At 42.9% G+C, this 26,538-nt stretch overlaps 1 protein-coding gene across 1 annotated transcript in view; it reads right to left on the bottom strand.

Annotated features, from left to right (window-relative positions):
- The window catches only part of LOC126175603 (uncharacterized), a 343,839-nt gene that overhangs the window by 89,048 nt on the left and 228,253 nt on the right, over window positions 1-26,538 (bottom strand). The window contains exon 3 of the mRNA XM_049922480.1: window positions 105-359. Within this exon, the coding sequence (XP_049778437.1) occupies window positions 105-359 (255 nt within the window). The remainder of the gene's footprint in view (window positions 1-104; window positions 360-26,538) is intronic.

Here is a 26,538-nt window from a genome sequence, read left to right as displayed (position 1 = left end):
GGTACGGAAACCTAAAAATGAAAAACAAAGCTTAAACAAATAGCTGTTAATCAGAACTAAAATACCGGTATCGGTTTAAACGGGTCGGTTTTTCCTGTCCGTACCTGCAGGTCGATCTTGGGGCGAGCGACTGGGGCGGCCGGTCTCCTCCTGGAGGCGGCCTGTTGCTGGGACTGTTGCTGCGACTGCCCCCTGGAGGCGGACGGCCCCCTGCGGGAGCCGGCGGGTCGCGCCGCCCCCAGGGACGGAGTCACGGCCGCCTCCCAGTCCGCGGCCGACACGCCCAGCTCCTCGCGCGCGCTCGTGCTGTCGAACTTGCGGCTGCCCCGCGAAGACCTCGGCGAGTCATCTGACGTCCTCTGCAGATACAAGCAGAAAACCGAAACCGTCAACGAAATGCCATAGTAGCTGGCGCATCGTCTACGTATACATGTATAGCTACAGGGTTACAGTTATTGAACTATATGGAGAAAAGTAAATTAGTTACAAACTACTGCGTGTACACACTATATTCAGCAGGAAGATATCACTACAGATATTCGCATTTAGGTTTGACATCTAAATGAAGATGAAATAGGAGATATGATACAGCGTGAAGAGTTAGACAGAGCACTAAAAGACCTAAGTCGAAACAAGGCCCCGGGAGTAGACAACGTTCCATTAGAACTACTGACACCCTTGGGAGAGCCAGGCCTAACAAAACACTACCATCTAGTGAGCAAGATGTATGAGACAGGCGAAATACCCTCAGACTTCAAGAAGAATGTAATAATTCCAATCCCAAAGAAAGCAGGTGTTGACAGATGTGAAAATTACCGAACCGTCAGTTTAATAAGCCACGGCTTCAAAATACTAACACAAATTCTTTACAGACGAATGGAAAAACTGGTAGAAGCCCACCTCGAGGAAGATCAGTTTGGATTCCGTAGAAATACTGGAATACGTGAGGCAATACTGAGCCTACGACTTATCTTAGAAAATAGATTAAGGAAAGGCAAACCTACTTTTCTAGCATTTGTAGACTTAGAGAAAGCTTTTGACAATGTTGACTGGAATGCTCTCTTTCAAATTCTGAAGGTGGCAGAGGTAAAATACAGGGAGCGAAAGGCTATTTACAATTTGTACAGAAACCAGATGGCAGTTATAAGAGTGGAGGGGCATGAAAGGGAAGAAGTGGTTGGGGAGGGAGTGAGACAGAGTTGTAGCCTATCCGCGATGTTATTCAATTTGTATATTGAGCAGGCAGTAAAGGAAACGAAAGAAAAATTCGGAGTAGGAATTAAAATCCATGGAGAAGAAATAAAAACTTTGAGGTTCGCCGATGACCTTATAATTCTGTCAGAGACAGCAAAGGACTTGGAAGAGCAGCTGAACGGAACGGACAGTCTCTTGAAAGGAGGATATAAGATGAACACCAACAGAAACAAAACGAGGATAATGGAATGTAATCGAATTAAATCGAGTGATGCTGCGGGAATTAGATTAGGAAATGAGACACTTAAAGTAGTAAAGGAGTTTTGCCATTTGAGAGCAAAATAACTGATGATGGTCGAAGTAGAGAAGATATAAAATGTAGACTGGCAATGGCAAGGAATGCCTTTCTGAAGAAGAGAAATTTGTTAACATCGTATATAGAGTTAAGTGTCAGGAAGTCATTTCCGAAAGTATTTGTATGGAGTGTGGCCATGTATGGAAGTGAAACGTGGACGATAAATATTTTGGACAAGAAGAGAATAGAAGCTTTCGAAATGTGGTGCTACAGAAGAATGCTAAAGATTAGATGGGTAGATCACTTAACTAATGATGGGCGCTAATGACCTTAGCAGTTTTGCGCCCTAAAAAACCACAAACAAAAACTTAACTAATGAGGAGAGAACTGGAGAGAAGAGAAATTTGTGGCACAACTTGACTAGGAGAACGGATCGGTTGATGGGGCATATTCTGAGGCAGCAAGGAATCACTAATTTAGTATTGTAGGGCAGCGAGGAGGGTAAAAATCGTAGAGGGGGACCTAGAGACGAATACACTACACAGATTCAGAAGGATGTAGGTTGCAGTAGGTACTGGGAGATGAAGAAGCTTGCACAGGATAGAGTAGCATGGAGAGCTGCATCAAACCAGTCTCAGGACTGAAGACCACAACAACATGTACTATATGCGTGCCATCGTTGGCGAATATGTGGTGCAGACGAATAGCGAAATTCTGCATGACCCTCTGAAGTGTCGGAACATCGATGCTGTCGATGACCTCCTGAACGGCTGTTTTCATCTCAGCTCTGGTTTGGGGGTTATTGCTGTACACCTTGTCTTCAATATAGCCCCACAAAAAGAAGTCGCATGTGTCCAGATCTGGAGAATATGGCGGCCAATCGAGGCCCATGCGAGTGGCCTCTGGACACTCCAGAGCCAGAATGCGGTCCCCTAAGTGCTCCTCCAGGACATGAGACACTGTGCTACTACGATGGGATCGACTCTGTCTTGCTTTGAACCACAAATTGTCGAAATTAGGGTCACATTGGAACAATGCGATGAAATCATCTTCCAAAACCTTCACGTAACGTTCAGTAGTCACCGCGCCATCAAGGAATGTCGGACTGATTGGCCCTGACTGGAATTGCACCCCATACAGTCACCCGTTGAGGGTGAAGAGACTTCTCGATGGCGAAATGCGGTTTCTCTGTCCCCCAAATGCGCCAGTTTTGCTTATTGAATAACTCATTCAAATGAAAGTGGGCTTCGTCGCTAAGCCAAACCATACAGCGCATTCTAATTTCCATCATGTCCCGCGGCCGACGGTGTAGGTTGAACGGCCAGCCGCTGTGGCCGAGCGGTTCTAGGCGCTTCAGTCAGGACCCACTATGTTGCTACGGTCGCAGGTTCGAATCCTGTCTCGGGCATGGATGTGTGTGATGTCCTTACGCTAGTTAGGTTTAGGTAGTTCTAAGTCTAGGAGACTGATGACCTCAGATATTAAGTCCCATAGTGCTTAGAACCATTTGAACCATTTTTTGCAGTTTGAACGTCGTAATGCAAACCGTTCAGAAGCTATGACGATTTTGTTTCAAATAGTTCTATAATCGTCACCCTTTACATTCTCCGTGTTAGCGTCTACAGACGGAAATTTGAATAGTCAATTTTACCGGGGGACCATGAATTTAAGGGACTGTAGAATAGTTCGGATCCATTCGGATTGCAATGACTGGCAACATAACTAGAGAAGCACTTATTATTAACAATCAACATACACAAAAGAATATATACGTATTCACCCATCCGGGTTCGATTCCCGGCGGGGTCAGGGATTTTCTCTGCCTCGTGATGAATGGGTGTTCTGTGATGTCCTTAGGTTAGTTAGGTTTAAGTAGTTCTAAGTTCTAGGGGACTGATGACCATAGATGTTAAGTCCCATAGTGCTCAGAGCCATTTGAACCATTTTTTTTATTCACCCATCAGCTTACGAGGCTCGCGGACCCTGACTTGAGACAGCAGCTCGACCGAGTGCTCTTTCGCAACTGTTCTCCCTTTCGCCGTGGTGCGCGTCCCGTTAGCCCCCATTGGCGGGGTGGTGTCCTGGCCTTTGTCCGTCAGGCGCAAATAACTCGAAAAGGGCAGCGCTCTTCACAGAGACCCGGTCGAGTGCAGCGAGCGAACATTCCGCTAGCCATTATGCGGTGCATGGCGGACTTTTCCTAGGAGCATTACTAGTCATTCCCTGTCTCGTTCCATTCGCAAATGGAGCGAGGGAAAAATGACTATCTATAAACCTCTGTACGAGGCCTAATTCTCTTATCTTCTCTTCGCGATCCTTTCGCGAAATGTTTGCTGGCAGCAGTATATTCGTTCTGCAGTCGACCGCAAATGCCGCTTCTATAAATTTTCTCAACAGTGTCGCCTTCCCTCCAGGGATTCCTATTTGATTTCAGGAATCATTACCGTAGTACTCGCGTGTTGATCGAACCTACCGGCAATAAATGTTGCAGCATGCCTCTGAGCTGTTTCGATGTCTTTCTTTAATCAGACCTAGTGGAGATCCGAAACACTTGAGAGGTACAGAAAATCGGTGGTACTAATGTCTTTGACTTGGCAGGTAAGTAGCCACTGTACATGATTGCTGGCAGTGATGGTCACGATATGTACGGTCGCAATAAGACCGGGCTCCGTACGGCCACCTGATACTACCGCGAGAAGACCTTCGTCTTTCGCGTATGGCTCTGGCGCATCGTATTGCATCTGCAGCAGCAATTTGAGCAGCGGTTGACACCACAGTGACACCACGACCTGTTACAAATCTGTTACTTCAAAAACAGCTTCGAGCTGTAGCGTGCATTCCACTGACTCCAAACCACCGACGTTTATGACTTCAGTGGTGTCAAGCGAGAGCCCATAGGAGGGCAGGGTGCAGGTCTGTTATGTTTTCTGATGAAAGCTGGTTGAATGCCTGCAACCAGCCTGTCTGCGTGAGAGGCATAATAGATCTACACCTGGAGTTATGGTCTGGGGTGCGATTTCATACGACAGCAGGAGCACTCACGTACTCTGACTGCCAATATTTCCGTCAATCTGGTGATTCTACCTGTTGTGCTGCCCTTCATGAACAGCAGTCCAGATGGTGTTTTCCAACAGGATAACGCTCGCCTACGATGTTGTTGTAACCCGACGTGCTTAACAGAGTGTCGACATGTTTCTTTGACCTGCTCGATCGCCATATCTGGCCCCAATGAAGCATGTAATGTCTCTTTATATTCGATGAATTATTCTGATACAATTCTACCCTTGAATGACGTTTACAAATTTTCTATCTTCATACTCGCAGAATCCATGCGCAAAATAGTTTCATACAATAGCTATGCCATGAGCGCGTAATTATTCTTTGTAGTATTCTCTCTGGAGGTTGTTAGGAAAAAAAAAGCTTCCGAGATTATCTTCGTGCCGATTAGCCTGAGCTTTGTTTTGAAGAACTGTTATCTGATTATTGAGATTTATGACAGAAGATAACTGATACGAACTGTACGATTAAAAGGGATATATATATACATATATATATATATATATATATATATATATATATATATATATATATATATATATATATATTGCTCCTTCATACAAAAGATGTGTATTTGACATTTGAGAATTAATGATATGCATCGACATATTGCGTAGTCGTTAATCAGAAGGGAACTTCCGAAAGACTGGATAGAGCCTGCATTTAATAATCCAAGAGCTCCATTACTTCTTCGGAAGGTTATACTTCATCAAAGCCAAATATCCGCTTGATCTGAGGTTTCCCGACTGATTATACAACGCTCCCAAAAATTCGAGGCATTTTATTCGTACAGATTAGCAGACTGCCGCAAAGCACGAGCCTCCAGAGATGAAGAATCATCGCCTGATTTCATTCTAACAAGTAAAATTTCTGAATCATTTTGAGTGAATGAGCTATGACTGTGTTTCATATTATGAATGACTGATTGCTCGAACGAATTGAGAACTACATAGGTAGGAGGAAAAATTACAAGCACATATGGCACCTCATCGGACAACTCAAGCATCATCCACAAAGAGCAATAACCGTCTCTATGTTGATGGACCAAGTGCGTCATTGGTGGAACTCCACCCGCAAACTGACATCCGGCACGTGTACAACACAATGCATGCACTTTTACATGCTTGCATTCAACTTTCTGGAAGTTACACGGGTTACTGCTGTGTCAGCATTTCATATTTGCATTGGCTTATCTGCCATTTAGATTAACTTGTGATCTTGCAATGTTAATCACTTGCATATGTTACCTAGACAAATGTGTTCCTGAAATTTCATTACTCAAAATTAACCATTTTGTGGTGTTGCTCTTTTTTTCGCAAGCGTAGATGATCTACACTCTCCTGGAATTCCCCAATAAACGGACTACTACCAACCTTAGTGCTGCTTCCATTTCACATCCGTTTGCAACATTATGTCTAGATATTTACTACAGTTTCTATGTACAGTACCATCTTAAGATCTTTGCTCATAAGAAAGTCATCCGTTGCAGTATAACTACTGCAACGAAGTTAGCGGATTACTTTGTGATGACCACAGATGGTAGTACGGACCGAAACCGGTTCTCTTACAACTGACGCGCAAAGGTGGCTGTAGATAAATTGGTTTGTAAGAATGTCTTGAGGAATGTTAACGAAAGACACCCAGTAGTGTACGCTGAGTGTAAATACTTCCTTTTCTTATTTTCTTTCGTTTACTAGCAGAATTCAATGCGTTATAAAAAAAGCGTGATTAGAGTTTAACGAGCTGCACCTTTGGAGGCATTACAGGTGGAACCCAGTTGGCAGCTGCTAAACTGAACAATAAATTTTACGTCACTACTTTGCGAAATATGAAATCAGTGAAAGTTAACGATAGATTTAAGCAATACCACTGTAGCATTTGCGAAGTAGTCAGACAGTATGATCCCTAAAATGTCTCAACAGGTAACAGTAACTGACGCTACCATAACGTGTTTTAAGCGGTAAATGAATCTCCAGCCCATGAGAAAGACGTATAAAGTCGAGTCAGAATAGGAGCCGAATAAAAAAAATGACACTTTTACTGAATGTGATGAAAAGTTTGGCTACTGAACTTACACTCATACAAGAAAATCTCGGTTTTCCTGTTAACTTCAGAAAATATACTTCCAGGTAAACCACTTCGATGTCAATAATATTACTTACTGAAGACTTTCTGGAAATGATGAGAGCTTTTTCATGGACGCTGGCGAAGACATACTCCACGTTAGAATTTAGTCTGAGTACACATCATATAATTCAGCTAGTAACTTTACAGTACACGTCGGTACATCCTTCATCAATGTTTTGAACAAGTTTGTCTCATTGACCAGGCACAACTGTTGCAAAAATTATTGATGACTGTTAACATTCGCCTACAGTCGTATCAACTTTAATTTTCCAGTAAAAGGAGGGTACAATCAAGTTTAAGGACAACAATCCCATCTTCAGTTGTCTAGAATATCATATGGATATTCTACGCACCTAAAGATGGGACTGTTAGCCTGAAACCTGATTGTAGTCTCCTTTTACTAGAAAATAAAATTTAATACGATTTTACGCGGATTTTATAAGTTATAAACAATATTATTTTAAAGTTCAGTGTTTGGTTTTCGTTCTGCTTTTATTTTCAGAAACCGCGAAGTGCAAAACATTTAACTTAAATAAACATAGTCTATCCTGTTGAGTTAAAAGAATGAATGAAAGAACATTTAACTTAAATGCAAGGGTTTCCCAGAAAGTAATGCACCGCATTTTTTTTCTCAACCGAGTGCTACGAATGCGTAACGTTATGTATGTATTATTTGAAGTTCCTGAGTGAGAGTTCCAATTTTCCGTGGCTTCCGACAGATAGCGTAGCTGCAGGACAATTTCAAAATGGCGTCTGTAGATGATGTACATTACAAGCAACGTGCCTTCATTGAATTTCTCACTGCAGGAAAAGAAACTGTGGGGAATATTCACAAACGCCTGTGCAAAGTCTGTGGAGCATCTGCTGTCGACAGAAGTGCAGTAAGTTATTCGCTGGGCACGGAGCTTGAGGTCGTCAGAAGGTGGTTCGGTGGAGCTCTATGTATCGTCCTCAAAATGTCTTCCAAGAATGGCATCTTTTAACAGCCCAAACAAGTGGTTATGCCAGTGAGAGGCGGCAGGGTGTAGGCACTAAGCGTCGTGTATGTGCGTTGTGTGTTGCCTATAAGCCAGTCATTGCTCCAAATGAAAGGGAGTATGCCAAGCAAAATTAAAGTTACTAATTCGCTTTTCAATTATCCTTCTCCACTTAGAGACACTCATTCTTAAGGCTATTTTGTTGAAGATCACTCTGTCAGTGTACAGGGGGCGGCATCATGCAGCACACTTTGTTAATAGACCCCGCTAGTCGCCGAGCAGCCACACTTGCAGCAGCAATAACACAGCCTAGTTATTATAGGAGGAGAAGGCGTTCGCGCCCTACAGTATATAAAGCTATTGATAATATTGCTATTAATATGAAGAATGCAGTAGGTGCCCAAGTGATTTTGCATGGCCCTTCAGTCTTTTGCTTACCAAGGCAGACAATAATGGACATGGTAGTGGTTGTGTTACTGTGGCTGTAGTACGTGGTCCTAAAGTAGACACTGTAGCAGGGCAGAAGACTTTTAAAAGTCGATAAATTATTGCTTATCGGGTCATTTAAGATATGTGAAGTCTATAAAAGAGATAGAGGTACTGTAACGTCCCCTTAGAAAAATTATGAATGACTGCGCTAGTAAAATTCTACGTTATTTGATACAAAGACAGCTGAGTAAAACTGAACGTACTCAGACAGTTTTCTCTTTACTTATTCTGATCGTCACTAAACTGACACACAATATTTTTAGCGCAACACAATCTGACTTTCAATAATCCCTACAAAAGAATGGCCCTAACTAACACTAACCTATACCTTTCATGAATCACTTACCTCACAAAAATCTTCGTTACACGAACTACTGCAATACAGCGAGCGCCCATATTGCCAGTTAATAAAAGATTCTAACTACTGAAGGCGCTAACTACTGATAGGCATAATTAGCATATGAAAGATTTTGATAGAGAACAAGCAATGTATTTACCTTAAGAGCGTTCAAAAGTCATCATATCTATGATGACATCCATCTTTACAAATTTCCTTTTTCTGGCGGACACACGTCCAGATTGTCCGCTTATAGCAACCTCTCAAAACTCTGGCATGTCTCTCTGCACATCCACCACTGCTGCCGGCTCACCTCCAACTGCCCAACGCTACGCGCTGTTCACAACCAACTGGCCAACACTACACAAGCGAATATTCCAACAGTGAGTCCAACCAGCCACAGACTGCACACAGCACAGTCAGTGATTTTCATACAGAGCGCTATGTGGCGTTACCAACATAAAAATCTAAACAGCCTACTTGCAGTACATCTTACCATATATGCCCACAATGCCGTTAGTTCTTAGGACGAGGATTCATCGTAAAATAAATGAGTCAGAGTCTGTGTCCGCATGGCTTTAAGGAGCTTTTAACTGTAGCAAGATTAAAGTTGTTGGTAATGTAACAATGTAACACATTATTATAGAAACTGAAATAAACCAGCTATCCTTCCTTATCTCCCGCGAGATTAAAAAAAAGAAAAAAAACAGTCTACTCATTAATGTAGGTTAATTCTTACAAAGAAGAAAACAGCAACCAGCCACTATTAATACTCCTATTTATTTAGGTAAATAGCGCCGTTACCGGTTTCGAACTGGCAAGTTCATCATCAGACGGCTGTTATATGATTTTCAAGATACAATTTACATTATCACCCGTTTTCGATTTTTATTCTTCCACTGTGTCGAAGTATTTTTGGTGTGTTGTTGCCATACGGTAGAAAACAGTGTTAAAAGCGCCCTATGTGAAAATAACTAACCTCCAAACCTCTGCTGTTCATGATCTATATAAATGACCTGGGTGACAATCTGAGCACTTCTCTTAGGTTGTTCGCAGATGATGCTGTAATTTACCGTCTAGTAAGGTCATCCGAAGACCGGTATCAGTTGGAAAGCGATTTAGAGAAGATTGCTGTATGGTGTGACAGGTGGCAGTTGACGCTAAATAACGAAAAGTGTCAGGTGATCCAAATGAGTTCCAAAAGAAATCCGTTGGAATTCGTATACTCGATAACTAGTACAATTCACAAGGCTTGACAGCCTTGTGAATTGTACTAGTTATCGAGTACCTGGGTGTTAAAATTACGAACAACTTCAGTTGGAAAGACCACATAGATAATATTGTGGGGAAGGCGAGCCAAAGGTTGCGTTTCATTGGCAGGACACTTAGAAGATGCCACAAGTCCACTAAAGAGACAGCTTACACTACACTCGTTCGTCGTCTGTTAGAATATTGCTGCGCGGTGTGGGATCCTTACGAGGTGGAATTGACGGAGGACATCGAAAGGGTGCAAAAAAAGGGCAGCTCGTTTTGTATTATCACGTAATAGGGGAGAGAGTGTGGCAGATATGATACGCGAGTTGGGATGGAAGTCATTAAAGCAAAGACGTTTTTCGTCGCGGCGAGATCTGCTTACGAAATTTCAGTCACCAACTTTCTCTTCCAATTGCGAAAATATTTTGTTGGGCCCAACCTACATAGGTAGGAATGATCATCAAAATAAAATAAGAGAAATCAGAGCTCGAACAGAAAGGTTTAGGTGTTCGTTTTTCCCGCTCGCTGTTCGGGAGTGGAAAGAGATAGTATGATTGTGGTTCGATGAACCCTCTGCCAAGCACTTAAATGTGAATTGCAGAGTAATCATGTAGATGTAGATGTAGATGTAATGTAGCCAGGAAGCCCCTAGACGTTTGGGGAAAATTACTTTGAAACATCTTGTATAGGGAATAAGAACGGACCCAGAACTGAATCTTGTGCGACTCTCTTCGTATGCAATTAAATTATCTTTTGGAATTACGAGACGATGAGCGCAAACCTCGAAACATATTGCGGAAATCAAACACTTCAAGCATCACAACAAAAAAACCTGTTTATAAATGTCATCAAACGGTCACGGTCGAATAGCAACCGATACGTTTATAAACTGTTTGGTGGAGCCGCTTCGTCGACTTGGCATCGAGGCGTGGACGGGTGTGCAGCAGCGACAAGTTTGGGCGGCATTCCGCGACCGGCCGTGGAGAAAGTCGCTCCATTTGCAGCGCGCGACTCAGCGGTTGATAGGCTCGTTCTCCTAGCGTGGCAGCCCGGGAGAAGCAGGAGGAGGAGGAGGTGGGTCCACTGGCCGCTCCGCTTGCGACACCTCGCCAGCGCTCAGCGCTCTGCGCTCTACATTGCCCGCTTATACTGTCTCTGCTCTGGACAGCCGCGCACACATTTGCATTAATATTTCCTGCTCCATTCCGTCTCTCAGTGGTATCCAGCTTTTCGACACGCACACTGCTTTATATGATCGTTAGATAACATGGGCAGTCCAGGAAAGGGATCGCTCACGACTGCGATGTCGTCATCTTTCATTCCCCGCTCACTGAAAAGTATGTGAAGTTTCAATCAAGTGGCAGTATTACAATGGTAAAGCTGCCATTCCAATTTATGGTCCATGATCCTCAAAAACTGAAACTAAAATCAAATTTATTGACAATAGGGGAAAGGAAGTTGTTGTGCAGTCGGAAAATACATGTGATGCAACTTTCAATCCTAGTCAAATCCTGCTCACCATCCTCATTTCTGCTTAACTAATCCAAACTACATCCATTTGAACCGCACACGTCTCCACAGAGCCGAACAACAATTCCTAGATTACTCACGATGTGTCCTACCAACCGATCCATTCTATTAGTCAAGTAGTGCCATAAATTTCTTTTCTTCCCAACTTAATTTAGTACCTCTTCAGCAGTTATCCAACCTATCCATCTAATTTTCATCATCCTACTGTAACATCACATTTCAAAGCTACTATTTCCTTATTGTCTGAATTGTGTATTGCCCACGTTTCATTTTTGTGCCATGCAACATCCCCAACAAATACCTTTGTATAAACTTCCTGCAACTTAAATTAATATTCATTGTTGGCATCAGTCAGTTAGTTTGCTGTCCAAGGTTAGACTGTTACATATTCCACACACCATTTGGACGATTCTTTTATCGAAATGACGGAAATTTGTGGTGAGGACTATGGGCTAAACTGCTGAGGTCATCGGTCCCTAGGCGTACGCACTACTTGATTTAACTTAAACTAACTTACGCTAAGGGCAACGCACGCACCCATGCCCAAGGGAGGACTCGAGCCTATGACGGGGAGATCCGCGCGAACCGCGACAAGGCGCCCGAGACCGCACAGTTACCCCGCGCGGCTATCGAAATGATGTAGAAAGAGTCAGTTTATAGGGTAATGTATTCATGTTTAGTGTTAACATTAATGAACACATTATTTTTAGTCCTAGTCATGCAGCTAGACGTAAAAACAAGTTTTGGAACAGAACGAGTTGTCCAGGAGAAATAATTTTAAGTTAGATTGCTTGCTTTTTACTTGTCAAACATTTTATGGCATTGGACAAATGATAGAACAAATTTGTTGCTAACAGTAATTTATCCGGTTTACTATTATTTATTGCTGCATATTGGACTCTATTCTGAGCCACTGACAGTCTTAATAATAGGTAATAAAGCTTACTTTTCCCTGCGGTATAGTAGGTATGGACATTACTGTTCTTCTCTAGTTGTGATGGATTATTTATGACGAATTTCACTAGAGATTATATGTATTGTGACAGGGTAATTGAAATGCCCAGCTCCTTGAAGAGGTAATTACATGACTTCCCTAGCTGAACACCACATATTCTTTTTACTGCTCGCTTTTGTGCAACTAATGCTTTCTTTCTAAGTGATTACCATATCTAACTATTCCAGAAGACATTGTTGAGTGGAAATGTTCAAAACATGTCAGGAGGTCAATTTGTTTGTTTCCAAGATTACCAATTGTACGAAGAGAGCTGAACTTACTTGTTTGAGAAACACAGAAATGTGCTTGTTTCAGTTTAAGTTGTCATCGGTAAGTACACCTTAAAACTTTGAGCTTTTTACACTATTTACTGACTCCTGCTCATGTGTTAAATCGATTTTGGTACCTATGACGACTATTTTTCATTGTACAGATACGAATATAGCGCGTTTTTTCAAAATGGTAAAACTGCTCTACTGCTTTTACCGTAGTATCACCTGAAAGCACGATGTAAAATAAAAAATACGCGTATGTAGCACCTGTCTCGTAAAAGTATCAGTACTTATTTAGGCTGTATAATTACATAATCGGCGACCAAGACATCGGAAGTTAGCTACTTTCGTGTGAATGCGCAGGTGAGTTATAACTGTTGAAAGACAGCCACATTGAGACCCAGATGAAAATCTAGAAAATGATGGCAGTTCCGACTCTTTTGTACGCCAATGAAGCACTTCAAAGCCCCTTTCCTGGTCCCCTACCGTTCCGCGGCTACGTAGGATCAGTTGCAGAAAAATATATTCTGCTGGCAAACTTTGACGTAAGTTTGTTGCGTCGTGTTTAGTTACTGGCATTCACTTAGTTTATGCATTGAAACACTGTGTTTAGTACGCAGTGATTGATATGAATATTATTTTCATGCATGAGTGTTCTATGTAATGTTTCTATCCTACGAAGGGTGACGAACTTTACCTTTGACATTGATTTTTCCTGCCAATTTTTGTATTTACAATGTCAGTGATATAGGTCAAAATTCTCGTGAAACATGCATGCACACATCAAATAGGCATTGTAAGCAAGAATCACAGGGGAACTATCACCGCCCCCTCCCACCTAGACCAGAATTAATGAACTACAATGCGTAAAAAAAAAAAAAAAAAAAAAAATGAAGCATCCAGAAGGAGAGGAAGAAACGAGTTGAGGTGGTATGGTGGTATGAGATGTTTCTTCAGTGATTGCGCAGTCGTGTCACATTTATAAAAAGTACTTGGCAGGATTAACCCACTTGACAGTATCGCTTTGTACCCTCTCTGTCACGGGCGAATGCAGTGATGGTTGGCTAGAGAAGCCGTTTTAGCCTCTCCTATGGTAAGCTGACCCACAACTGTTGTAATCTGATTGTATCTTAATAAGAAAATGCCGCTCACTCAGGCCTGTTTCTGTTCTCGCCGTATTTTATTGTGAAATATCAGTCGGATGGTACGGCGATTACCAAAGACAGGTGGAACGAGCCATAAAAGTAAGGGTCGAGGGGAGTGGTTCGAGACTGCAATGAAGCAAGCGGTTTCGAGTTCAGGAGGCGAAATGAACGAAAGAACTGCTGCAGATCGTTCTAATAGAACTATACCAAAAAAGATATTAAAATGAATTGCAGGGAATCGGTGACATCTACGACACCTCAGACGCGGTTTTTTCAAACAAATATGTGAAGAAAATTACGAAGAAATGCTTGCTGCGCAGACGAGAGATTTAGATTCCACGTTATGCCACTAGCTAAAATTGAGTTTTATACGTTCGTTTACGTTTTGACGAAAATTTAAAACTGTCTCACAGATTTAACAGAGAAACGAAACTGGCAACTGAAGACTTCTAGCAGATTGATGAAGAAACAATTAGAACTTTGTTGCAGAATTTGAAAAGTTGTTTAACCAACTGTGTTTTTATCATCTTGTAATATTATGTACAAACAGATTAATTTATTGTGAACCTCTGTTTTGTTGTATGGCCCATCATAATACACAAAATTTTTCTTAACATCTCGAATCTTTTCTTGCATTGCTTCGTTTCGGTTAGAAACATTTTTCTTTGGCATTCATACCAAAAAAAGCAGCAGTACTCCGTCTTCAGGCCACAAGTGGCCCATCGGGACCATCCGACCGCCGTGTCATCCTCAGTTGAGGATGCAGATAGGAGGGGCGTGTGGTCAGCACACCGCTCTCCCGGTCGTTATGATGGTTTTCTTTGACTGGAGCCGCTACTATTCGGCCGAGTAGCTCCTCAATTGGCATCACGAGGCTGAGTGCACCCCGAAAAATGGCAACAGTGCATGGCGGCCTGGAAGGTCACCCGTCCAAGTGCCGGCCACGCCCGACGGCGCTTAACTTCGGTGATCTGACGGGAACCGGTGTATCCACTGTGGCAAGGCCGTTGCATACAAAAAAAACCTACAAATAAATGTTTTATGCAGTTATGCTTCATTTCAACACAAACAAGAAACGTTTTATACGTGTTTTGCCTTAGGTGACTCATACTTGCTGTGTTCCTCTATAGCTGCTCTTTCGTTCCCATGCACTCCAACATCAGGCCACTGTCATACCTGAATGCCCCACAAACATGAACATTGCGCGGTTCGAGCAGCCAGCCAACTGGAGGCCCACTGTCAGGCCCATTTTAGACTCTGGTAGGGTGGTGATAACGCTGTCTCGTACATATGCGCGGCCTGTCACTCGACATCTGACGCTGTTCACGCCCTAATATGCCCTGCCAGTCCTGGTAACAACACGAAACACCAAGAACAATAATATATTCTAGTGGTCTCATTACTCGATAGAGAAATACATCCATGGCAGAGGCAGGTGACCCATTCAGACTTGTCACAAGTTTACGATACAGAAAGGTCTTTATCGCACAGTTCTTTATTAAACGTTGTGCGTTTCAAAATTTCATCATCAGTCTGAAGATTTAAATGAAACTTCAGTGAAAACCTAGTTAACTTAGAATAGATAATGGCACTATATTCAGTGTATGTGCTCACTTACGTGAGTTGTTGACTAATGTTTGATTTAAATCTTTAGTCTGGCGACGAAATTCTGAAACGCGTAACGCTTAATAAAGACCTTTCCATATTTCCGAGTTGTGCCCGCACTGGTCGTTCTGTTTGTCGCAGAGAATCGGAACTGTAATCATTTATATACTCACCCATGGTTTGTATGTGTAAGAAGTAAGATTGATATCCGACCATATTTCCTGGGTGCTTTATTTTATTTTATTTTTTGTCACGAAGTGTATTTATCCTTCACTGTCAATATCGTAGCTACAGAAATTAAGACACTGGCTGACACTATTCCGATAATATCAGTACGATGAGATGGTGTGATGGTATAATAGTACAGGGAGTTTATAGTGTCAGTTACCAGTTTCCACTTAAACACCTTATTGTGGGCTACAAACATCATGAACGTGCATTGAGACATTTCCTGATACAAATTTAGTTCATTTCAATGTCATGACCCTGCAGATGGAAGCACAAGTTCCATCGTTCCTGTGTAGCCTGCAACATCGTTGCTAACGTAGCTGGCGTTGTTTGTTCGACATCTCCAAAACTGTGACCTTTCAATTATTGAAGGTTACTGATTTTCACTTGATACACCTCGAACCTGATAAATCCCCAGATGAAAAAGTTCAGTGGCGTCAAATCGGACGAGCGGGAAGCGCAGTCTCGGCGATATATGGTCAACTCATCTCCCAGGAAGAAAGTTACATAGTCCCGGATGCAGTCGGTCAGCAACAATAGCTGCTCTTTCTTCTGTTGCGTACATTCTTTTATATTACCCATAAAAAAGCCAAAATTTTTAACGTTAGAACATAAACAGTAAGGGTCTTTATAAACACCTTGTATATTTGCATTGTCTGCAGCTCGTGGTCTTACAGTAGCGTTCTAGCTTCCCGCGCCGAGGTCCCGGGTTCGATTCCTGGCGGAGTCAGAGATTTTTCCTCTCGAGAGAGGACTGGGTGTCGTTGTGTCTTCTTCATCATCATTATTCATCCCCATTACGGTCGGAGGAAGGCAATGGCAAACCACCTCCACTAGGACCTTGCCCAGTACAGCGGTGCGGGTCTCCTGCATCGTCCCCTATGCTCCCCGGAGTATGGGACCCCATCATCATATTCACATCGCTTGCGCATGAACAAGTCAATTATACGAAGTTGACACACATGCACTTCGCTAATTTTTTTAAAGCTACGTGTATTATTATGCTATACGTGACAACGCACATCCCACGTACTGCCGCATTCCTGTCGCACACACTCTTCTCAGCAGAGAACAGTACACTACTTACGTCCTAACCAGTCGCTGTGCGGTTCCAGCGCAACAGCTCTGGAACGATCGAGCGGCCGAGGAACACATTTCGCCTCGCCTCCACCCACGTGATGTTTTACTGACTTGTTAAGCCGCTCGCCCGCCATCGCGCTTGCTGGTCGTTAATGACCGCCTTTTAGGCGTGCCCCTGCCTCTCGACGAAATGGAGAGTGCGCTGCGGAGCGGTTCTTTCCTTCTCCCTCCCAAGACATGCCTGCTTGCTCCCGCAGCAAGCTACGGAGCAAGCCGTGTCGCGTGAGGTGAGGCAACAGCGATAGCCATCTCAAGCCAAGCCTTCACGCTTTCTGCATAAACTTCTGCTGGGCTGCACTAGAGAGCACGGCTAAGAGTTCCCGTAATTGCATTCACGAGTGCAAGTAACGACGCGACAGCGTATGCACGTGGGAAGCCGTCACTGCAACTTGTTTGGAACTGCGGTCGAAACGGGGGCATTTAAAAGTGGAGTGCATGTCTTGAAAGATTCAACGCCGATGGATAAAAATGGTTCAAATGGCTCTGAGCACTATGGGACTTAACATCTGAGGTCATCAGTCCCCTAGACTTACAAGGGAACCTCCCCATCGCACCCCCCTCAGGTTTAGTTATAAGTTGGCACAGTGGATAGACCTTGAAAAACTGAACACAGATCAATCGAGAAAACAGGAAGAAGTTGTGTAGAACTATGAAAAAATAAGCAAAATATACAAACTGATTAGTCCATGCGCAAGATAGGCAACATCAAGGATAGACAGAACTCAGGACCGCCGTGGTCCCGCGGTTAGCATGAGCAGCTGCGGAACGAGAGGTCCTTGGTTCAAGTCTTCCTTCGCGAGAACAGTTTAATTTTTTATTTTCAAACAATTATCAAAGTTCAGGCACTCACACATAATCAACTTCGCTCTCCAAAATTCCAGGACATGTTCAGATTTGCTTGGACATATGAAGGATTTGACGGTCTACACACGGAAAAATACGAAACGTTAAAAACATATGTTTTGGCAGAGCACAGGGAAAAGTGTGCGACTGTGAGACTTCTGGATTCATTTGTTGCAGTTTATACGACAAACTCTTATGTTTTCATCACTTTTTTGGGAGTAATTATCACATCCAAAAGAAAACCTAAATCGGGCAACGCAGAAGAATCTTTTTAGCCATTCGCCAAGTGTACAAGTTAGGTGGGTCGACAACATATTTCTGTCATGTGATGCACATGCCATCACCAGTGTAGTATAGAATATATCAGACGTGTTTTCCTGTGGAGGAATCGGTTGACCTATGACCTTGCGATCAAATGTTTTCGGTTCCCATTGGAGAGGCACGTCCTTTCGCCTACTAATCGCACGGTTTTGCGGTGCGGTCGCAAAACACAGACACTAAACTTATTACAGTGAACAGAGACGTCAAAGAACGAATGGACAGATCATAACTTTGCGAAAACAAAAAAATTTTTTTTTCGCTCGAAGGGAGACTTGAGCCAAGGACCTCTCGTTCCGCAGCTGCTGACGCTAACCACGGGACCACGGCGCTTCTGACTCAAATTATCCTTGATGTTTCCTATGTTCACGTGGACTAATCAGTTTGTACATTTTGTTTATTTTTTTATAGTTCCGCACAACTTCTTCCTGTTTTCTCGATTGATCTATGTTCAGTTTTTCAAGGCTTATTCACTGTGCCAACTTATAACTAAATCTGAGGGGGGTGCAATGGGGAGGTTCCCTTGTTAGAACTACTTAAACCTAAATAATCTAAGGAAATCACACACAGCCATGCCCGAGGCAGGATTCGAACCTGCGACCGTAGCAGCAGCGCGGTTCCGGACTGAAGCGCCTAGAACCACTCGGCCACAGCGGCCGGCACCGCTGGATATTCTATACTTGCATGACATCGTTTCAAGTTCCTGAATATTTACGCACCATATACAGTTGACGTTTCTGAGACATATTGAGTCTCACCCTAATCTACACTAATGATTTAGGCTGAAGCAATGAATTAAATTTTGTGGCAGCGAAAAGATTCTGACCTGGGTCTCCTGCATTACTAGGCAGATGCGCTGGCTGTCGTGTCACACTGGCACTCCACATAGCACCATGGGCTGTGGCGTGAGCTGGAATCCGTATCGGCAAGGCAGATGCACTCGGATACTCCACGCAGCTATTGAAGCTACAGTGTCAGTGTGGAATAATGGACAGCGCATCTACCTAATGACCTTGGTCTTTTCTGCTTGTGTAATCTAGCTAAGTAAGTTTCGGTTCATTTGATATACAGGGTTATTACAAATGATTGAAGCGATTTCACAGCTCTGCAATAATTTTATTATTTGAGATATTTTCAAAATGCTTTACACACACGTACAAAAACTGAAAAAGTTTTTTTAGGCATTCACAAATGTTCGATATGTGCCCCTTTAGTGATTCGGCAGACATCAAGCCGATAATCAAGTTCCTCCCACACCCGGCGCAGCATGTCCCCATCAATGAGTTCGAAAGCATCGTTGATGCCAGCTCGCAGTTCTGGCACGTTTCTTGGTAGAGGTGGTTTAAACACTGAATCTTTCACATAACCCCACAGAAAGAAATCGCATGGGGTTAAGTCGGGAGAGCATGGAGGCCATGACATGAATTGCTGATCATGATCTCCACCAGGACCGATCCATCGGTTTTCCAATCTCCTGTTTAAGAAATGCCAAACATCATGATGGAAGTGCGGTGGAGCACCATCCTGTTGAAAGATGAAGTCGGCGCTGTCGGTCTCCAGTTGTGGCATGAGCCAATTTTCCGCGGACTACGCGTGAAACTTGCCCGCACGCGTTCAACCGTTTCTTCGCTCACTGCAGGCCGACCCGTTGATTTCCCCTTACAGAGGCATCCAGAAGCTTTAAACTGCGCATACCATCGCCGAATGGAGTTATCAGTTGGTGGATCTTTGTTGAACTTCGTCCTGAAGTGTCGTTGCACTGTTATGACTGACTGATGTGAGTGCATTTCAAGCACGACATACACTTTAACGGCTCCTGTCGCCATTTTGTCTCACTGCGCTCTTGAGCGCTCTGACGGCAGAAACCTGAAGTGCGGCTTCAGCCGAACAAAACTTTATGAGTTTTTCTACGTATCTGTAGTGTGTCGTGACCATATGTCAATGAATGGAGCTACAGTGAATTTATGAAATCGCTTCAATCATTTGTAATAGCCCTGTATTTGTCGTACTAATATGCTTATGGAAAACGAGTTAGTGAATTATTGCACGGTTATAAATGTTGCAGCTCTCTCTGTGGTACTAAGCACATTCCCTTCTTGTAAGTGTGCAGGTTAATGTTGTGTGTATATTTACAGGCAGTAAATAAATTAGTTCTTATTCAGTATTTCGATATGTATGTTATATATTGTGGCTAACATACCCACCCTACTATAATAGTATAAAGGCATCTGGATAAAATCAGACTGAAGGTGCTGTAGGGAAAACGAACGCAGTATTTTTAATTTGTAGATACCTTTTAAGCTATTTGTATTTCATTAAAAAATACACCAAAAAGTGAAAAAAATATCGTAAGGGATTCAAACAGCATTATAAATCTATCACGCTTCAGGTTGTTAAGAAAACAATCAATTTAAATCAATATTCTTTAATATTCGGAAAAGGCCATACTTAGCTTCATCTAAAAAAGTGAAAGTAATCTTACTTTACATCGGCTCTGGTTTGTTATCTCTCAGTTCCATCGTGCCGGCAAGAGGGCAAAGCAATGAAAATTTGCTTAAAGATAGGCTTTACCTGAAAAAATTAAAGTACCGTTAGCCGAAAAAATGTAGAAAATAATAATAACGGTTTCCTGTTTCAGTCACTCTTTATTTGAAGTCCATTAAAAAAATTAGAAAAAATGAACCCGTTATCTGAGGGTGGCGTCTTTAACTAGTAATCAGAGACACAAATTGGTAATAACAGGTGACAATGGGCTTCCCACCGCAACTCCATCTGTCTGCTCGTAGCATAAGTAAATAAAAAGCATTTGGACGTCACTACATGCCGAAATAGCTTCGTTAATTCAATAGCAAAATCGAACCTCAATGAATCGTAACGAATCACACGATGGAATGTGAGTGAAGAGAGAGACCACATCAAAACTTACTAGGATGTCAGACTCGTTTAAAAGACTTCGAGGAACGTGCCTTGGGGACGGTGGCTTTTGAGGTCCTGAGGTGGTTTCGAAAGCTGCGTATTTTTTTCCGGCGTACAGACAATGCTTTTGTTATTCGGTCCCGTGGCAATGAGAATTAGAACAACTTTTTATAACATCTGAATTCAGTTCACCGGAATGTTTCGGAATGGAGGTCAAAAAGATGGCTGCATTCCGTTCCTTGAGGTGTTGGCCACAAGGAAAGCTGATGGTATGATGGACATGCCGTTCAGAGGAAGCATCTAGCTCAGGGTGAATGGGTACTCCTTACTCAAACACGGGGCCCATGCCTTCTCGATCCCTGAGAGTATCAGCTGAGTTAGCCCATCTTGATGTCATCTTTCGTCGGAATGGTTATAGTGAAACACAGATCAGACGTGCGTTGCACTATCGACGAACGTTGCACTGGGTGCGTGATGGTAGTACCAAGGTGGCACCAAAGTCTGCGGCCTTTTTGCCTAACGCAGGGAGCATTTCCGGTAGGACTGTTCGTATTTTGCGAAAATATGATTTGAAATGCGTTCCTCGACCACTGTCTAAGATAAGGTCCATTTAACTCCCATATAGGATGATCTTGGTTTGCATAAGGTGTATCCATACCGTATTCCTTGGAGTTCTGCCACGTCATACTAAGCGTAAGCATCACTCACATTTACAACAGACAAGCAAGTCTACTATTGCAGAACATTGTCCTGGCACAGGTCATTAACGACATGGAGATTTTTGCATGCACTTCCAGCTATTGGGATGAAAGAAAAAAAAAATGAGCAGGAGACTCAGGTTCGAATCCCAGTGCGCGTCCAAATTTTAATTCATGTAAGCCGAAACATCACTATTTACAACCTAAGTCCAAATACTAGTCAGCTAATAACGCCAGCGAATTAATCCTTCGGTTTGCAATTTGATAAAATAACGTAATTTGGAAAGAACTGTTGTCGTGCAGATCTTTTGGAACTACACCGCCAGCCAAAAATAGTGAAGCACCCAGGAGGGGAGTAGGAAAATTACTGGTTGAGAGGGTGTGTCTGCAGTCCTAAAGCATCGACTGCACACCGACCAGCACAGCGCGCGAAACGACATCAAGAAGGCACTGAACCGCATCAGTGGAAAGAATGGGTATCGCCACACGTCCAAAAAGACAGAGTTTAGCTTTCCCTGTCAACGCTGACTTAACCATCGCTGGTAGGCACCAGTTCGGTCGCTGATTACGAGAGCATCAGTACTGAAACGTCCCCTTAGAAAAATTATTGAATTACTGTGCTGGTAAACCCCTTACGTTATTTGATTTTCAAACAGCTGTTTGAAAATAAAATAACGTAATGGGTTTACCAGCACAGTAATTCAGTAATTTTTCTAAGGGGACGTTTCAGTATTAACAAGGTAAACTCCCGATCGCACCCCCCCATCCCCCCCCCCCCCCCTCGGATTTAGTGTAAGAGGGCCCATTGGATAGCACGTCAAAAACTGAACACAAATCAAGCATGAAAATAGGAAGAAGGTGTACTGAACTGTGAAAAAAACAGCAAAATAAAAATAGTAACGGTCCAAGCTTACCGAGTGTAATACTGACCGGAGGTGAACAGACGCGGCGCCGAAGTTAAGTGCCGGCACGATAGCTCAGCGTGTTCGGTCAGTGGGTTAGCTGTCCTCTGCAATCAAAAAACTGAGTGAATGGCTCAACAATGAACTTCAACAGATGTCAGGGGACGTCCGAACGGAACAAATGCGACGAACAAAATGAGACTAAAAAAAAAAAGTGGTCGAGTTGTTGGACTATCAAGCGGAGGAAGCGGGTTCATAACTCCCTCGTGCCGTTTGTATTTATTTTTATTTTTTTCACAACATTACGAACTGTCCGTTCAGTGGGTCGCAAGTGAACGTTGTGAATAGTGAGATCAGGTGAGATACCACATATACGAGCGTAATTCTCACAGAAATGAAAACAACAAATAAAGGGGTCTGAACTGTGTTACGAGAAATGAATTCAAGAATCAAAAGATCCAAAACGGAACACAGCTTCAAAAACGTTAAAAACAAATTTTGACAGAGCACAGAGAAACTGTGTGATTGCGAAACTAACTCTCTTACTTCTGTAGTAGATACGTATGTGAACCGTCAGCGAATGCAGACTGTTCGAGAAGTCAGCACGAATACTCTTTCCTTCCTTACTTACTTACTTACTTACTGGTCATACCGGACTCGAGAGTCCATTACCGCAGCAACGTATTTTTGCCATCTGTCCCTGTCTTGGGCTATTTCCTTCCATTCACTTTCAATACCTAGGCTCCTCAAATCAACCTTCGCATTGTCCTCCCATCTACGCCTCGGTCTCCCCACAGGACGTTTTCCTTCTAGATGCCCTACCAGTACTCTGCGCGCTGCCCTGTCCTCATCCATTCGAGCTACGTGACCCGCCCATCGCAGCCTACATGATTTAATAATACTGATTATGTCAGGGCTTGAATAGAGTTGGTGAACCTCTTCGTTATGCAGTTTTCACCACTCTCCGCTACTGTCATCCCTTTTTGCTCCGAAAATTTTCCTCAAAATTTTGTTTTCAATTACTCGAAACGGCTTTTCATTTTGCACAGTGAGAGACCAAGTCTCACACCCATACAGCACAACTGGTAGAATAATAGTTTTGTATATTCTAATCTTTAAATTCCTAGACAATATCCATGATGAAAGTAATCTATTCAGTGAGAAGTAGCACGCATTTCCCGCCCATAATCTCTTCTTCAGTTCGGATTCAATCTCATTTCTCAAAGTGATGTCCACGCCTAGATACTTAAATGTGTTCACTTTTTCAAACTGCATGTCTCCAACTCTTAACATTTCCTGATCTACTGCTGTTGGCATTCTAGTAGTAACCAGACATTTAGTTTTGTCTTCACTTATCCTTAGACCTACATCTTCACTAGCCTTGATTAACGCATTCGCATTTGCTGTTACAGATTCTTTCCTATCGCTAATGATGTTTGATCATCTGCATACCCTAAAATCTTAATATTTCCATTTAACTCCACACCCTCTGAATTATCTGCTGCCATTCGTACAATATATTCTATGACTAAATTAAAAAGTAGCGGAGACAGGGCATCTCCCTGCTTAAGTTCGTTCTTTATTACAAATTCTTCTGACTCCAATTTCCCCACGCGTACTCTACCTTTTGTGTTTTTCAAACTCGCTTCTATAAGTCTAACATACTTCTTTGGTATTCCAAGTTCCAAACGAATTCTGTACAATTTTGACTGCAATACTGAATCATATGCTTTTGTAAAATCTATGGAAAGATTATGAATTGGTTTATTGTATTCCCATTTCTTTTCAAAAATTTGACGCAGGGTGAATATTTGGTCTATAGTAGATCTGTTCCTCCGAAAGCCAGCTTGGTAATCCCTTAATTTCCTAAATTAATTCTAGTAGTGTGATAGTTGCATTTGATTGGACATCCATCGAATCACGCTACAAAACCTTTCTGGGCGAACAAGCGGAAAGCAGCACACGGATCTTTCTGAGTGAAACACGTAAGATTCTCGACTTGTTGAAACACACGCATCGAGTCCGTCTTTCCTGGAGGGGGCTTTTTCAAATGTGGTGTGGCAGCAATGTCCAACTTGTCACACTTTTTCTCTTTAAAACTGATGACTTGACATACGTTAGGGAAAAATTATGTATAGCAGAGAGCTTTTTTTATAAGGCAGAAGTGTGCATCAACAAATAATAGAGGTGGCAAGGTTTGGCATTAAAGCGATGTGCCCACGTAGCTCATTTGGGACAGCAAATGTTGAGGTCTGCATTCCATTATTTTTATCTGTCCGACACACAGATTTGAACTGCAACCAGTGTAAACACTCGGAGTGAAAACTAGAAATTCAGTTCGTTGAACCAGGATTCTATTCGAGCTGCTTAAGGGGACTTGCACGCACTTGCGGGATCTCCAACACTCCGAGAGATGACAAGGCCAATTAAAGAGGCTGTCTCTTTGAGGTGGCACCGCATCACTTTTTGCCAGCGTGCAGTCGCCTTGGGGACACGCCTCGCAGCTGCACGCAAGTGAAAATTCACCGCAGCCGAGAAAGCGATCACTCCGACGGTTTCTCCTCTCCATCTGTGAGACAGCACCTTCAGTCCGGCGGGAGCCGTAATATCTCGTGCTGCGCAGTCCAGCTTCTGCACAGGTACCCTCTGCGACAGGCACTGACGCTGTGATGGAGTGGCGACGAGCCTTGCTTTTGGAAACTAAAAATTACCCTTCTCGATACCTTAATCCTCGGTTTTCGGAATTCAATTTTTTTTTAAATTAAATATGGCATTGGAACAGATGTACCGGTAATCTTCTTGCTAAAATTGTAGGGTAGGCAACTTTCAGAGGTTATAATCTGGACCACAGCAACAAGAAAAAATCTAGTAAATATGGGCTCTAAAAGTGATCTCTTAAGCGCTATGGGCACTTGAGTAGTAGAGATATGATTCAAAAAATGTTCAAATGTGTGTGAAATCTTATGGGACTTAACTGCTAAGCTCCTCAGCCCCTAAGCTTACACACTACTTAACCTAAATTATCCTAAGGACAGACACACACACCCATGCCCGAGGGAGGACTCGAATCTCTGTCGGGACCAGCCGCACAGTCCATGACTGCAGCGCTTCAGACCGCTCGGCTAATCCGCGCGGCAGATATGATTCACAGTAGCGAAGATGAACAAGTGCTCATAGCTCTTAAGGTATGCTTTTTTGAGTCCATATTTACCAGATTTTTTCTTGTTTTTGTCCCTACTACCACTGCCAGAGGCATCAGAAAGACTTTCGCTAATAACTTCGACTTGGTCGTTTCCGGTCCCTTAATTGAGATTGATACATGTATCCTTCTCCATCATCCCTGAAAGTTTGTGACATCATCACGGGATCAGTCTGTTATGCGGCAGTAGTAAATAGCACCGGGAGTGCGAGTGTTGGACACACACGCAAGCGCCAAAGAAACTGCTATTGGCATGCCTACTCAAATACAGAGATATGTAAACAGGCAGAATACGGCAACGCCTATATAAGACAAGTGCCTGGCGCAGTTGATAGATCGGTTTCTCCTGCTACAATGGCAGGTTATCAAGATTTAAGTGCCTTTGAACGTGGTGTTATATACGAGGGTTGGAACTTTAATAGTGGCAACTATTGATTTACAGCTCGTACTAAATAGATACGTGTTTCAAAGTTTTACTGACCTTCAGAGTAGTCACCAGCATTGTGAATAACCCGTTGCCAGCGATGTGGAAGTCGTAGTATACTCTCAGCAGTGGCAGTTGTGTAGACAGTTCGAGCGGCGCGGTTTATTGCCCGACGAATTTGTAGCAGTTCTGAAGCGAACGCCGTGAAGTGTTTCCTTCAGTTTAGAAATCAAGTTGCACTCACGAGAGCTTAAGTCAGGGGAGAGCAGTAGGTGGTATAGCACTTAGCGGCCCCATTAGTCAAACAAATAAGGAACAGCTTGCACTGTACGTGCTTGAGCATTGTCCTGCAAAATGATGGTCAGGTCCTGCAGAAAGTGTCATCACTTCTGTCTCTGTGCTGTTCATTTTTGGAACACAACCTTCGACCAGCTTAGAGACGGAAGTGATGACACTTTCTGCAGGACCTGACTATAATTTTGCAGGACAATGCTCAAGTACGTACATTGCAAACTGTTACTGATTTGTTTGACTAATGGGGCTACTAAGTACTATACCACCTATTACACTCCCCTGTCTTAAGCCCTGTGAGTT

This window comes from Schistocerca cancellata, chromosome 3 (assembly GCF_023864275.1).
Source record: "Schistocerca cancellata isolate TAMUIC-IGC-003103 chromosome 3, iqSchCanc2.1, whole genome shotgun sequence".
Lineage (NCBI taxonomy): Eukaryota > Metazoa > Arthropoda > Insecta > Orthoptera > Acrididae > Schistocerca > Schistocerca cancellata.
The sequence above is the reverse complement of the archived record's forward strand: the minus strand, read 5'-3'. Positions and strand labels throughout refer to the sequence as shown.